A 14,489-nucleotide genomic window follows, 5' to 3' on the forward strand; every position below is an offset into this window, starting at 1 on the left:
GACATGCAGTTTCAAATTAATGAGTTAGATGACATGTAGTTTGAAAGTTAGGTACTTGTAGTTACTAGTATGTCCAAAGTGGACTGTTGCAATGAAGTGTAACCTTGCATTGTGCAGCTGAGATGATGCATGTAAGAAATAAACGTGTCCACACCTTCATTGTCAGATTAATGCAACTTGCATCGTGAACCATGTCTCATGTCTCACTTTTTGACAGCCTCTGATTAGTTTTGGCCTTAATATGAAGTACCTCCAGCACAGTTGGCTTGTTAAAGGGATCGTTCACCCAAAAATGAAAATTAGCCCAAGATCTACTCACCCTCAAGTCATCCTAGGTGTATATGACATTCTTCTTTCAGACGAATAAGTTATATTAGAAAAGTCCTGGCTAATCCAAGCTTTATAATAGCAGTATTGTTGCCATAAAAAATATGCATCTGTCCGTCAAATAACATGCTCCACACGGCTCCGGGGGGTTAATAAAGGCCTTCTGAAGCGAATCAATGCATTTGTGTAAGAAAAATAACCATATTTAAAACTTTATAAAGTAAAGTTTCGGCCGAAGCGTGGATTAGTCAGGACTTTTTTTAATATAATCCGATTTTATTTGTCTGAAAGAAGAATGTCATATACACCTAGGATGACTTGAGGGTGAGTAGATCTTGGGCTAATTTTCATTTTTGGGTGAACTATCCCTTTAACAAGCCAACTGTGCTGGAGGTACTTCATATTAAGGCCAAAACTAATCAGAGGCTGTCAAAAAGTGAGACATGAGATGGTTATCTGCTCTCAGCAGGAACTGATGATTTGAAATGCTGCCTGCGTAGGCAGCTCACTAGGTTTTGGAACAGAGCCTGTATGTTTCTCTCTTTCTGTTTCCATCAGTGGCGGATCATTGCTGGGGGTACAAAGTGCATCCCTAAATCAGAGTTGCCTCTGGATGACGAAGCCCTTGTTTCTCAGGGTGTGACCCCCTCTAACTCTCGCCTGTGTCTGCACCCCAGTGACCTGAGTCTCGCCCTATCAGCCTCCACACCGCTGTATCCACCGGGACGAGTCATTCATGTGGTGCACAACCACCCGCCCGAGATGTGGTGAGTGTGAGGAAGTAAAGTGTATGGATTAATGGATTAAGGCAATGGGCATCTGCGCTTTAAATATTAATTTATTTGCAAATGTTATTTATTCCTCTGATGGCAAATCTGAATTTTCAGCATCATTCCTCCAGTCTTCAGTGTCACATGATCCTTCAGAAATTATTCTAATATGCTGATTTGCTGCTCAAGAAACGTTTATTATTATTGTTTTCATGGTTCTTTGATATAAATATTCTGTAACATTATTATTGTCTTTCCTTTGACTATTGATCAATTGAATGTGACCTTGCTGAATAACATTTTTTATTTAAAAAACAAATCTTACTGACCTCAAACTTTTGAATAGTAGTGCAATTGTTTATTAAAGCTACACTGTGTAACTTTTTTAGTTTATTCTTAGCTAAAAACACTTAGTTCTTTCAAAAATATATGTGCTCATTAATGTATATTTACTTCTTTCAAGTAATAACGTATTCTCGTAAGTTTATAATATGCCATTGAAAATACATACGTGTGAGGGGTTCAAATGCAGGTCGCCACGTTGATGAAAATATCACACAGTGTAGCTTTAATGTATTATGAATACTTTATAACATAATTTAAGATGAATATTGAAAGTGTGCTTTACAAAAAGGAAAAGACCATAAAGTCCAATGACTGAATGCTGTCAATAATATAGTATATTAAAACAAACTATACAGGTTTTTAAGACTTCTGGAAAGAGGAATATATTACTTTAGGTTGTGAATCTATGATCCTTGTCTTTTATTTGAAATGTCCTGGAAAATGATCTCTGAAAAAGAGTGGGAACCCTGACAATCAAATGATCAATATTTCCTCAATTTGTGAAACATTTCATTTGCAGTTTACAGTGTCTCGTTCTTTACAAAGACGATGTATAAAAAATTAAATCTAATGTCTTCCTTTATTTGTCATATGTTCTTTGACATTTTTCAATTCTATTTTGTGCCTCTATGAAGTCTGGGACTATTTTATTTCAAGTTATGAACACTGTCATTTTCAATAATGAAATCTGAATGTGAGTCAAAGTTGTGCAAGTGTCTGTACAGAGTTATTTTTAGTTTGAGATTTCTCTTACCATGTTTCTCTCACCTTGTCTGTAGTTGTGGTCAGGAAGAGCCCACTTACTCTGCTCTGTGGGGGGATAACAAGGCCTTTGATGAGGTCATCATTTCTCCAGCCATGCTGAATGAACACATGCCCCATGTGGTGATGGATGGCCTCAACAAGGTGTGTGTGTTTGTGTGTGTTCACGCATATGTGTGCTCGCTTATCTGTCTAACTCTTTCAAAATGCAAAGTCAGTGATTGGGTAGCTGATGAAATTCCATTCTGGGCAAATCTGAGTAAAGGCCCGTTCACACCAAGGACGATAACTACAACAATAAAGATATCATTCTAAAAATCATTCTAAGTAATATTAGAGTCCGCACCACAACTGTAATGATAATGACAGAGAAACAATATCGTTGGAATCACTTTTTAGAATGACTTTTTGCAGCTGATGAACGATACAAACATTGACAACCAATAAGAATCCAACCTGCTTTAAAAGAACTCGAGCATTTAAAGGGGTGGTTGATTTTGATTTCACCTGTTTATTACTTTAGTTAGTGTGTAATGTTGCTGTTTGAGCATAAACAACATCTGCAAAGTTACGATACTCAAAGTTCAAAGCAAAGGGAGATGAAAATCGCTTTTCAAGAACTACAGCAAACGGCTGGTAGGGACTACAACAAGCTTATTCACGGGTTAGTTGAACCCTAAAATTTACATAGAATTTACATAAAACCTGCCCCCAGGAACATGCAACAAAGGGGGTGAGGCCATGTTGAGAAGAGGAAGAGTTGTTGTAGTAGAGCACATTTGGGAGTCTGCTCAAACTGTCGCATCCGTCTTTTCGCTTTTATTGCAATACAGTACCTAACACAAATGCAGTAGCATGTCATAAAAGGAAGATGACAACATAAGTTAAAACCATAATTAACCTAAACTATACATGTTCTATCTTCATGCTGCATATATTCTCTGGCTCAGTAGGCATCTTACAACAGTTCCCACATGAGCGATTTATAGATTATCATGACAGAACATAATAATCAATGACTTGAAGATAGTTAACTCCACATCAGCTACATAAATTCATCAACTAACCATTCAGAAACATCCTGTTGCATTCTACATGTTGTCACTTCTTCTTGAGTCTCTCCATCATTGTCGAATTTCGGTTTGAAAAAGGCTGAACCGTTTCTGACATTTTCGATGCGTGTCTGCATGAGGTAATCGGAGCTGTTAACATCTTGAGCTGCTAACGGAGCTGCTAAACTCTTGAAGCCCCGCCCTCTTCTTGAAAGGGGGCCGTGGGCACCAGCTCATTTGCATTTAAAGGGACACACAAAAAGGGCGCGTTTTGCTTACCCTCAAAAAGTGACAATTTTGACATGCTATAAAAGTGATCTGTGGGGTATTTTGAGCTAAAACTTCACATACACACTCTGGGGACATCAGAGACTTATTTTACATCTTGTAAAAAGGGCCATTATTAGAAGCAGTAGACAATGTATAGTCTACTGTCCTAATAGTCCGCTGGTGCTAATATAGTTATTGTAATAGTTATCGTTATAGTTATCATCCTTGGTGTGAACTGTCCTTAACACTGGATCCAGCATCTATACATAAATTAATGCAATATTAAGAACCACCATGAATGTCCCACTAGGGCTGGACAATATTTTGAATATTTGCAATATATATGCAATGATTTTCTGGTGATATAAAAAGGCACCGTCATAAATATTGTGTAAAGCTTAATAGACTAGTTTCACAATCCTTCCATACGCCTGTGATCATAAGAGCATTAAGACCAAGATATTTTAATAATTCTTACGTTTAAACATCAGTAATGGAGTTGATAAGTTTCCGTGAAATGAATTAGACTGTCCATTTTAATAATTTGATTCATAAATCTGATTCAGTGATTAGTTTGCATCACTCAAAACTCTCTGAATGGCTCATTGTTTATAAAATATCACTAAAATAAGTGCATTTTCAAATGTTATTAAATTCTGTGATGGTAAAGCTGAATTTTCAGCATCATTACTCCAGTCTTCAGTGTCGGATGATCCTTCAGAAATCATTCTGTCACTTTTGATCAATTCATTGCATCCTCGCTGAATAAATGTATTACTTTCTTTCCAAAAAAAGAAACATTTTGAACTGTAGTGTACGTATATATTGCCCAGCCCTGTAACATAATGCATAACATAAGTACCAAAGGATTCTGGTGTGCCCAGATCTGCCATGGTTATTGTAATGGCTTTTGGGTTTGTGACTATTGGCTCAAGAATCATTTGCTTATAATGCTTTTGTAATGCTTCAGTGGACTTCGGGTATATGTGTTCCAGGTCTGTTGCAACATCTAAGCCATAATGTGTCTTTTGTCTGTTTTTTTTCTGTACGTAAAGGTCTGTATTTGTATTTGTCCCCCTGAAACTGTCGTCATCGGAATTACATGTGCATCTCTGGCATAGCTGTTTCTTCTTCTTTGTGGTGTGCTTGCTAAGGCAGTTCGGTCCCTAACCCTAAGTATTAAACTTTGGGTGCATAACTGCTACAATGGAATAATATCTCAAATCGCTACATCAAATCTACACTCTTAAAAATAAAGATTCTTTATTGCCATCAATGGTTCCATGAAAAAAACAACCTTAAACATCCTTGGAAACTTTCCAAAAGGTTCTTTATATTGGAAAATGGTTCTACACACTGAGAAGAAAGTGGTTCTTTTAAGAACTGTTACATGAAAGGTTCTCAAGAAAAACTTTTGGAACCTTTAAGAGTGTAGTTGCTCTTAAACTGTGCTGTCATTCTGTCTTGTTTTGTTTTCTTCTGAATGTATGTTCTTTTGTTCATATTGAAAGTCTGTTGTATGGTAATGTGTTGGTTTTTTTTCACAGGTGCTGGAAACCCCATATTTAGTTTCAGAACAGATTGCTGCACAGTTTGGAAGCCAGAGAACTAGCATCCTAACGCATGTATCTGTCCCTAATGCACTCCCAGATCTCTCTCTTACGCCTCTCCGTTCAGAGGAATGTTTTATGCTTCCAGAAAAACACTCTGTTTCTCGAAATCCCAGTGAAACGGTTTCTCTCCAAGCACTAGGTTCAGATACTCACAGGAACGGTTTATCACTTGATAATACTGTCAGTCTTGTAATGGAAACTTTCAGCAGTGCTGTTGAGACATCAAAAACTCAAAATACAGGAACTCTCACTCCAATCCCATCACCTACAATGTCTGTTACTATAGATACATCTTCCATTAGGTCAGATACAAAGCCAGGAGACATTTCTTTTGCCCTTGAACAAACACCAACATCTCAGCCTGAGTCTTCAACGGTTGCATGTGATGCCCCGTTGAACATTACATTGACTTCTATGAAGTTGGACTTGCCAACATTAGAAATACCCTCATCTGTCCAAGACTCAGCCATCCCCTTTGATGACTTTTTATCTTCCAAAATGTCAAATACCTCCCCTGATGTGTCTGTTCCTGAGTCCCACTCTCAATTCCATAAGATGGCTTCCACGAGTAGCACTCTATTCCCAAACACATCAGATCTTACTTCTTCACAAGAGTTCCTGTTAAATACCAGTGTAAATCCAGTCTTTTCAGAGATCCCCTCAACCGGTCTAATGGGTGAAGGCACATCCGCTGAACTCTCGAAGGAGAACCGTTTTACAAAACTCTCAATCTTTGATAACACACCTTTAACTTCTCCCCAGGACAGACTGAGTTCCTCTACTGCCCAATCTGAAGAGACCACTTCTAGTGCAACATGTTATATCTCAAGCCTTTGAAATACACTACCGCTCAAAAGTTTGGGGTCAGTAAGATTTATTTAGAAAGAAATTCATACTTTTATACAGCGCAGGCACATTAAATTGATCAAAAGTGACAGTAAAGACATTTATAATGATATAAAAGATTTCTATTTTAAATTAATTCTGCCCTTTTGAACTTTCTATTTTAACTAACTATTCTATTTAAAAAATGCATCAGAGTTTTCACAAAAATATCAAGCAGCAACAACAGTTTTCAACATTGATAATAATAAGGAAAGTTTCTTGAATCAGCATAGTAGAATGGTTTCTGAAGGATCATGTGACACTGAAGACTGGAGTAATGATGCTGAAAATTCAGCTTTGCGTCGCAGGAATAAATTACATTTTAAAATGATTCAATTAAAATGTTGTTTTAAATTTAATAATGTATAATATTCATAATATTGCTCTTTTTACTGTATTTTCGATTAAATAAATGTCTCCTTGCTGAGCACATAGGAGACTTCTTTCAAAAACATTTAAAAATGCTTACAGACCCAAATTTTTTTATCGGTAGTATATTTTACACAATGTACAACCAAATGCATGTGCCTTCTTCCTTTGCAGCTAATAATCTATCTATATTCCTCACTACCAGAAACATCCGTCAGCTCGAGCTTTGGGCATCTGTGGTGTCGTTCTCTTTCTTTCTGCAGGTTCCTGGTCTCTCTGTCCCTGTCTGTGTTTTTCTTAACTTCCTGTTTTGATGTGTGGTTTAAGCTTCAGCAGTTTGCAGCAGGATTTTCATTGCAGCTTCTGTCCCTCCGCATGTGCCTTGAGTTTTTCACCTGGGTGCTTTGGAAAAGAACCGTCTTTTATGCTTTGTGTTTTACTCTTGGAGGTGGATTTAGCCCGGTTCTTGTGGTGGGCATCAGTGTTTATTTACCCTGTGTGTTGGTGGTGGTAGTTTTGCCTCAGAGGGTACATTTAAAGGAACAGGCTTTTGCAATGTATGACCTGGATTCAAATCTCCTTTTGTGTTCCATAGAAGAATGTGGAAATACTTTTTTCCTCTAATATTAGGGAGAAATCTGTGAATTACTGCAGAAAATGCTAACCATTGGACTAGAGATCATGTTTACTCACCAGTCATTTAGTGCCAAAATGACCTAACACGCAGTTCATTGTTCATTCAAGATGCTTTATATTATATGCTAACACTTACATTTGTATCTAACGGCCTGTACTATAAGGCTCAAATTGACTGAAGTTTATATAATTGCTCATTTCAAGTAAATGGTTTTGTGTAATTGTATAATTACTGTATTGTCGTTTGTGGCATATGGTTTGTATTATTAGTTTTTTTGCATGTACTTGTACATCATTGTTTGTTTTACACCATTTCGTCCATTGCATTTCATTGCAATCCATTTACTAATATATTTGTGATTTATTGTCTCTAACTTTATCCATACTCGTATGTTTCCGTATATTAATAAAGAAATCCGCATCATTACCTTGTGGTTGTGTAATTGGACTTTTTACCTTGATTGTTTCCACTCAATTTTGTCCTTGCTGATTTGAAACGATGAATTATTCTTATGTAAAGTGAGTACATTTTGGGTAAAATAAGACATTTGTGACATGCTTTAGTCTCAATTTCAATTTCACAACAAGAATAAAAAGTGGGAAAAAAAACTGTTAAGGAGCGCTTACAAGAAGATCTACAGCATGGAATCTTCCTAGTATGTGTACCAATTATTTTACTAGTGTTTTATTTAAAGAAAATTATGCTTAATCTGCATGTTGATATGACAACTAATAAATATGTAATCAAAATATATATCTTGAAATTTTCACTTTGCATACTGTACCTTGCACACTTATATAAATATTGTTTTTCACAATGTCAAGTAGGCTGTGAGACCTGCTTGTTTTTGTCTATTCATATATTCATGTACATTTTATTCTTATTTGTGTTTTTATTTCTTCACACTTGCGTTCTATCTCTCTCTCTCTCTCTCTGTCATGTAGGTGTTGGAAAACTATAATAAAGGGAAGACAGCTTTACTGTCTGCTGCTAAGATAATGGTTAGTCCTACAGAAGTGGACCTGAATCCAGAAACGATCTTCCTCGATGCCAATAATTCACCGCAACCCACGCCTGCCACACATCACCGTAGAAACAGTAGTGTCCGGTGAGTTCTGCAAGGGCCAATTGGTGCTTGAAACAAGCTGACTGACCAATCAGACCATGCCAATGAGTGATAAATGTCGATTTTCTTTAGGTGTTTTTAAGCATTTCTCATCGTTTGATTTTAACACTATTGCCTGTCCTTCTTACTCATGCTGACTGCAGAGGTACTGTGTATGGTAGTATACAGTTCCCCCCTCGTCCTCTCTGGTTCAGTAGAACAGCACAGCCTAGACGTTAGTCACATTAGTGTTGCCTAACCATAATCCTCCCTTTCTTCCCCTCTTTCTGATTTTTCCCTTCTTTCCCCTGATCTCTGCTTAATTTTTTTAATTATTATTATTTTTTTTTTCCCTTACACCACACATTTTTATTTACTCTATATTATTTGTCATCTCTCTCTATCTCTCTCTCTCTCTCTCTCTCTCTATCATCTATCTATCTATCTATCTATCTATCTATATATATATATATATATATATATATATATATATATATATATAATATATATATATATATATATATATATATATATATATATATATATATATATATATATATATATATATATATATATATAATTTATTAATTTATATTGTTAATTAAAATTGATTAATTTGATATAAATAATTGTAAACCATATAATTATGTGATTTTTACATATAATTATATATATACTATTTACATATTATTTTATATCATTTTGGATATGTTGAATTTTTATCCATATTTTTATGGGTTTTTTGTCTCTCATAACACTTGTTATTTTCCCTCTATTTATGTCATCTTTTAAATATTGTAATACTTATGGATTTTTTTCTCCTATTTTCCTTTTTTTTTTTTCATCAAACCTTTTTTTTACTGCCCCATTTTATTTGTCTTCAAACTTCTCTTCCCCCTCCATGCTGTCTGTTTATTTTTTCCACATGCTACTCTACTCCTGTGCCCACTTCCTGTCCTCCTGTAGTTCCTGTGCCCGCTCTGAGATCTCACTGGATGGCTTCTCGGAGTGTCCGCCTCCTCCTGTGCCTGTGGTGCTCACCGGAGCCCGTGAGCGATTGGCTGTGGAGCTGCGGGAGCGAAAAGCCCCCCTGGCCATCATGGAAAGTCTATCTGACGCTGAATCTGTCTACAGCTTGGACTCCCGGCGATCATCTGCCGCCCTGAGGGGCTCACCCTGTCTGGGGAGTCTACCTTTCCCCTTGGATGCTCCCATCCCAGAAGAGAATCCTTCACTGAGCTCCCGCACAGAGCTGCTGGCCGCAGACGGCTTGAGCCAGAGCGCAGTAGACCTTGAGCTGGGGGAAGCCGGCCCGTACTGCCCTACTCCTCCGGAACTGGAAGTACCCTCCAACGACGCCAATCATTTCCCTGCCAACAGACGCAACGGCAGGCACTTCTCTTCACACTCGCTTGGACAAATTACCGTAGATCAGTCGACAAGCCAGGGCAAGAACTTACGGCGGTCTTCAGAAACACCTGTGGCTTACCAGCCACCAGTTGTTCGTAACAGACAAGAATTCTGCCCTGTAGCACCTTGGACTAGTTCTACACCAGAAAAGCTCAGCGAAATGCCCAAGGATAGAGAGCTTGAAGAGGAAGAAGTCAAAGTCGAGCTTGAGAGTGGCCGGTCCGAGACTCTTCCATCAGTTTCACCACTGTCCAATGGCACTCCCAGTCAGGCGGTCCTGGAGTTCGCCCAATACCTGGACTCTCTGTTTAGGCTCGATGGCAGCAGCTCTCCACCTCTCGAGCTGTCCGATGCAGAGTCCGAGTCTGGACGGGGATCTTACAGTCAGGCGGAAGGACACCAATCGGATCAGCACGGGAAAAATGCAGACAAGGACAGGCAACTACTGGCCAGAGCAACTCTAGAGCCCAACTTGGTTCCCAAGCCCCCTCGTACCTTTGCCGGCTCGGCCGACCCTTCCTCCGGCATCTCTCTTTCTCCATCCTTCCCACTCTCATCCTCCGGAGAACTCAACGATTTCTCTCCTGCTGATGGAGCACTACCCACCAACCATACGTCAATGCTACGAACTTCCGTTGCCAGTCCCAACCCCAAGGAAACTGCATTGTCGTCTATTGTGTAGTGGCCCACTCTCAAACCTCAACGCATACTGTTTATTTATTTTACCCTACAGTTACCCCACGGTTCCCTTTCCCGACACTCAGTGGGACCACTTGCTTTGCTCTTTCTGAATCGATTGTAGAAACGTGCATGCGTAGCAACGCGGCCAGTCCAAGACTTCCAGACTTATGGACCGTAAAGGATTCATCAAGAACAGAAGACCTCATTTTGTACTATTGTAAGACATGTCTTTGCTGAATGCATTGTGTCTTGTTCATCACCATTATGAAGTGTCCTAATTTCTGCCTACAACACATTAGGGGCTGAGAGGCTCCTCTGAACACGAAAGATGTTGCTAGCATATAAAGAAGCTTGCACAACGACCATACGTTCACATTGTAACTAATGTTACGGTAATGTTTACATAGACACCACAGAACACCCAAGCTATCACAAAGGTTGGCAGTTCCATATAAGGGAAGAGCTGGAATAGGCAAAAAGGCAAGACTAAGTTACAGGGAGGGGAGCACATACCAAGCTGTGGGGTACATTTCCTCAGGACTTTCAAGAATGAAGAATGGGACAAAGATGTCTCAGGCAAAGGATAATAATGTTTTATTGGATTCTACCTTTTCATTTTTTTATTGAAGATTGTGTGGAATGTCCTGCTGAGTATGTGTAATTGGTGGCACTGATGGTTGATGGACATCTATGAGTTCTCAATGTGCATGAGAAAATACTGTATGCTCGTGTAAAACGTTTCATTTTGCTAACTTTTGTCATCTCCTAATTTACATAAATCCACTTGAATTTACGCATGCAAGTTTTATATCATTTTTTTTCACCCGATTGCCAAAAAGCCAACTTCATACAAGTCAAATGTTTGAATCTGTGAAATTAATATATAATGATAATTACTATTATTTATTTTTACAAACCACTGCCCATAAATGCAAATGACATCAGGAAGAGTTGAATGGTACAGGACGTGCACCAGTCACAAAAAGCGCCCTTTAAATGGTTTGCCTGAATCTGCGATGCAGTACATGTGCAAAAAAAAATGAGAGTCTCATTCGGTCTCATTCAGTATGGGTATGGAGTGCAATCAGTAGCAAAATAAGCATAGAGAGATTTCTTCTCATCTGCTTTTTTTAAAAATCATTTCTACTGTTGTTGCTGTATTACAATAAATAGTGGTTTATCTCAACGGCAAAATATTTTAATAACTTAGACTTGCTTTTTATATATCGTTTCAGGATGAAGTGTTTGAGTTTTTGGGTGGTTGTGTGAAAAAGTACAGCGGTTTGTCGCAATGGTTTCACAAGTATTTTATTTTGTATGCTATTGGTTGTTTAAAAAATGTTTTATAGCACAGTTCCCATGCTTCGATCGCATGTGATAATTTGTTCTATGGTTATCGGTTCAGTTCTTGCTTTTTGCTAATTTAGCCTTTTTTATGATGTAAATGTAATATAAATGATCAAAAGCCTGGCATATTCAGTACTTATTTTCCTGTTCTCTAATTGCTGCTTTACTTAATAACTCATTACTTTATAAACTGTGACTGCTGTACTTTTTCACAAAAAAGTTGTGTAGAGCACTGCCTTTTCACGTGAGTGTAAATACTGTCTTGTTTCCAGTTGTTGTGTTAAAAAAATAGATATAAAATCAATGGGACTTATCAATAAAAAAAAAGCTCTATCATGTACCATAGTGATGACTTTATCACAAATGTATAGTTATATTGATATATCTATAGTATAAATTATAAATAGAGAAGAATTATGACTATTCAGGAACAAAACTCTGATACTGTGGCCATATGTTTACTTCAAAAAATATATAAAGATTGAACCATCATTCTTAAAAAAAGAAAAAGAAAAGAAAAGAGAACTCTTTTCATGTTTGTCACTATACCCTGCCAGTCTTTTAACTTTTAAGAATGAGAATGTATTTAAATGCACACACTTACACTGCCCTGCCTGTAATAGAATAAAACATATGGATCTCAGACTGACTTTGTCTTTATTAAGCTGTCATTGACACTCGACAGGGTTTCTGCTTGACACTAGTTAACTTAAAGTTTACTAGATAATGGCAATACAAAATTGATTAATTTACTAAAAAAATGACAAATTAAGGGCCATAAGCACAGTGTCCCAGCTGACTTTTTCCCTAAAAAATAAAAAAATATTCCTCATTATCTGGACTTTTTCGTAATTTCTTTCTCGAATTACGAGAAATATAAGAATATAAACATCTACTATATTAATCCTGTAGGTTAAGCGCTTCCTTTCACTGACCATTTGTTACTGGCACCCCCCTGTCTTGGTTCAGATCTCTCTGGTCGCACTCAGTTCGTTCAATTTCCAAAATTTCCAATCCAAATCATCTGAAGTTACCACTGGTGTTCCTCAGGGTTCTGTCTTGGGCCCTCTTCTATTCATTATTTACTTACTTCTGCCTAGGTATATTTATAAGTAAATATGATATCCATTTTCATTGATGACTCCCAGCTCTGTCCAGCTGTTTTGCTGAAATTAAAAATTGTCTTTTGAGCAAATTTTCGAAAACTCAATAGCGGTAAAACTGAAGTCCTCCTTGTAGGCAGTGCTGGGTAGATTACTTACAAATCGTACTGATTCCAAATTACATGACAAAAATTGTAGTTAGTAATGTAATCTAAATGACTCAGTTTAGGTAATGTATTCTGACTACTTGATTACTTTTTAGATTACTTTTCATCTGACTCGTTTATCATTGATTTGAATAGGATAACCTTGTACCATATTGATATAAAAATACAAAGACAAAGGAAATATATTCCATTCTTTGTTATCAGCAACATGAAGTGCATTAAATATGGCATTACGTCGGTTTCCCATGGGGTTCGTGAAGGAACTTCAAGGGGGTTGTGTGTGTTTAATGAAAAGCTATTAAGTAATTAAATTGTAATTAATAAATAATAAATATAATCAATAAATAATTTTAAAAAAAACAACCAAAATAAAACATTTAAAAAATATATATATATTTAAACATATTTGTTTACATGCCATGTGACCATTTATCCGACATCAGAGAACCGTGACCGTTTTATTATTGGCTTAATTTTATTATTGTTTAGTGAAGACCAAGTTTGGTAACCATACTTGGAATTTGTCTTATAACCCATCCAAGTTAGTGAGCACACATTAGGACCTGCAAATCGTGGACAGCCATTTTTGCTGTGGCGCCCGCCCGGGGAGGTGCCTTACTTGAGGGCACCTCAGTCATTTCCTGGCGGTATTAAGAATCGTACCTGCATACATGCTCATTTACTACCCAGCTCTGCTTGTAGGCACAAAATCTATTCTGACAAAATCTGATTGTTTTTCTGTGGCCATTGATAACACTATAATGTTTCCTTTCCCACAGGTTAAGAGTCTGCATCCTCCTCGATAGCACTCTATTCTTCAGCGCCATTAATACTTTTACATTTATACATTAAAACCAAATGTGTTCAGTAGCCTATGTCAGGCCCAAAATAAATGAATGACAGTTTATGTGTGAATTTGGCAAAATGAACATCTTGCATCAATATCAGTTTGATATTTCTTCATGAAATGTTCGACAAGGTAAAATGTATTAATTCGTTTCAAAGATACTTCTTGTATAATATATTAGTCATAAAATATTTTTGCCGCATGAAGGACCACAATTTAGATTTTTAAATAAATTATTGTAGTAAAAGAGACTATACACAGAACTGAACATTTCAATAAAATGGGTAATTTTTTACTTTTTATTAATAAAATTTTACTGATAAACTTTTTACTGTCTGCTGGCTCAGGAAAAGAATTAGAGTATGCATTATTATTATTATTATTTATTATTGGAACAAATCAGATAATTCAAGTACATTTCAAATAATTATTGAATAATTAAGTAGGTTACAATAACAATGGATGACAGCATAAAGACAAATGGATGGAATACAAAAATAAATAAATAATAATAATAAAAACAAATGCATATGTAAATACAGTTATACAAAATTAAATATAAGGAGGCAATTCATCAAATGCTCATTATACAATGGTCATGGTTAAGGAAGCAATTACATACAGTGAGGAAAATAAGTATTTGAACACCCTGCTATTTTGCAAGTTCTCCCACTTAGAAATCATGGAGGGGTCTGAAATTGTCATCGTAGGTGCATGTCCACTGTGAGAGACATAATCTAAAAAAAAAAATCCAGAAATCACAATGTATGATTTTTTAAACTATTTATTTGTATGATAC

At 36.8% G+C, this 14,489-nt stretch overlaps 1 protein-coding gene across 2 annotated transcripts in view; it reads left to right on the top strand.

The window, feature by feature from the left end:
- dagla (diacylglycerol lipase, alpha) overlaps positions 1 to 12,215 on the top strand; it is a 49,096-nt gene extending 36,881 nt beyond the window's left edge. The window contains exons 17-20 of one of the 2 annotated variants that reach the window (XM_079802111.1): positions 886 to 1,094; positions 2,222 to 2,348; positions 7,975 to 8,138; positions 9,102 to 12,215. In XM_079802111.1, coding sequence (XP_079658237.1) covers positions 886 to 1,094; positions 2,222 to 2,348; positions 7,975 to 8,138; positions 9,102 to 10,227 — 1,626 coding nt within the window. In that variant the 3' untranslated portion in view covers positions 10,228 to 12,215. Of the gene's footprint in view, positions 1 to 885; positions 1,095 to 2,221; positions 2,349 to 5,073; positions 7,456 to 7,974; positions 8,139 to 9,101 lie in introns of those variants that run through there. The other variant, XM_079802112.1, reaches the window with a different exon arrangement.
- The last annotated feature ends 2,274 nt before the right edge of the window (positions 12,216 to 14,489 follow it).

The sequence above is a fragment of the Gobio gobio genome (assembly GCF_949357685.1).
Source record: "Gobio gobio genome assembly, chromosome: 2".
NCBI lineage: Eukaryota > Metazoa > Chordata > Actinopteri > Cypriniformes > Gobionidae > Gobio > Gobio gobio.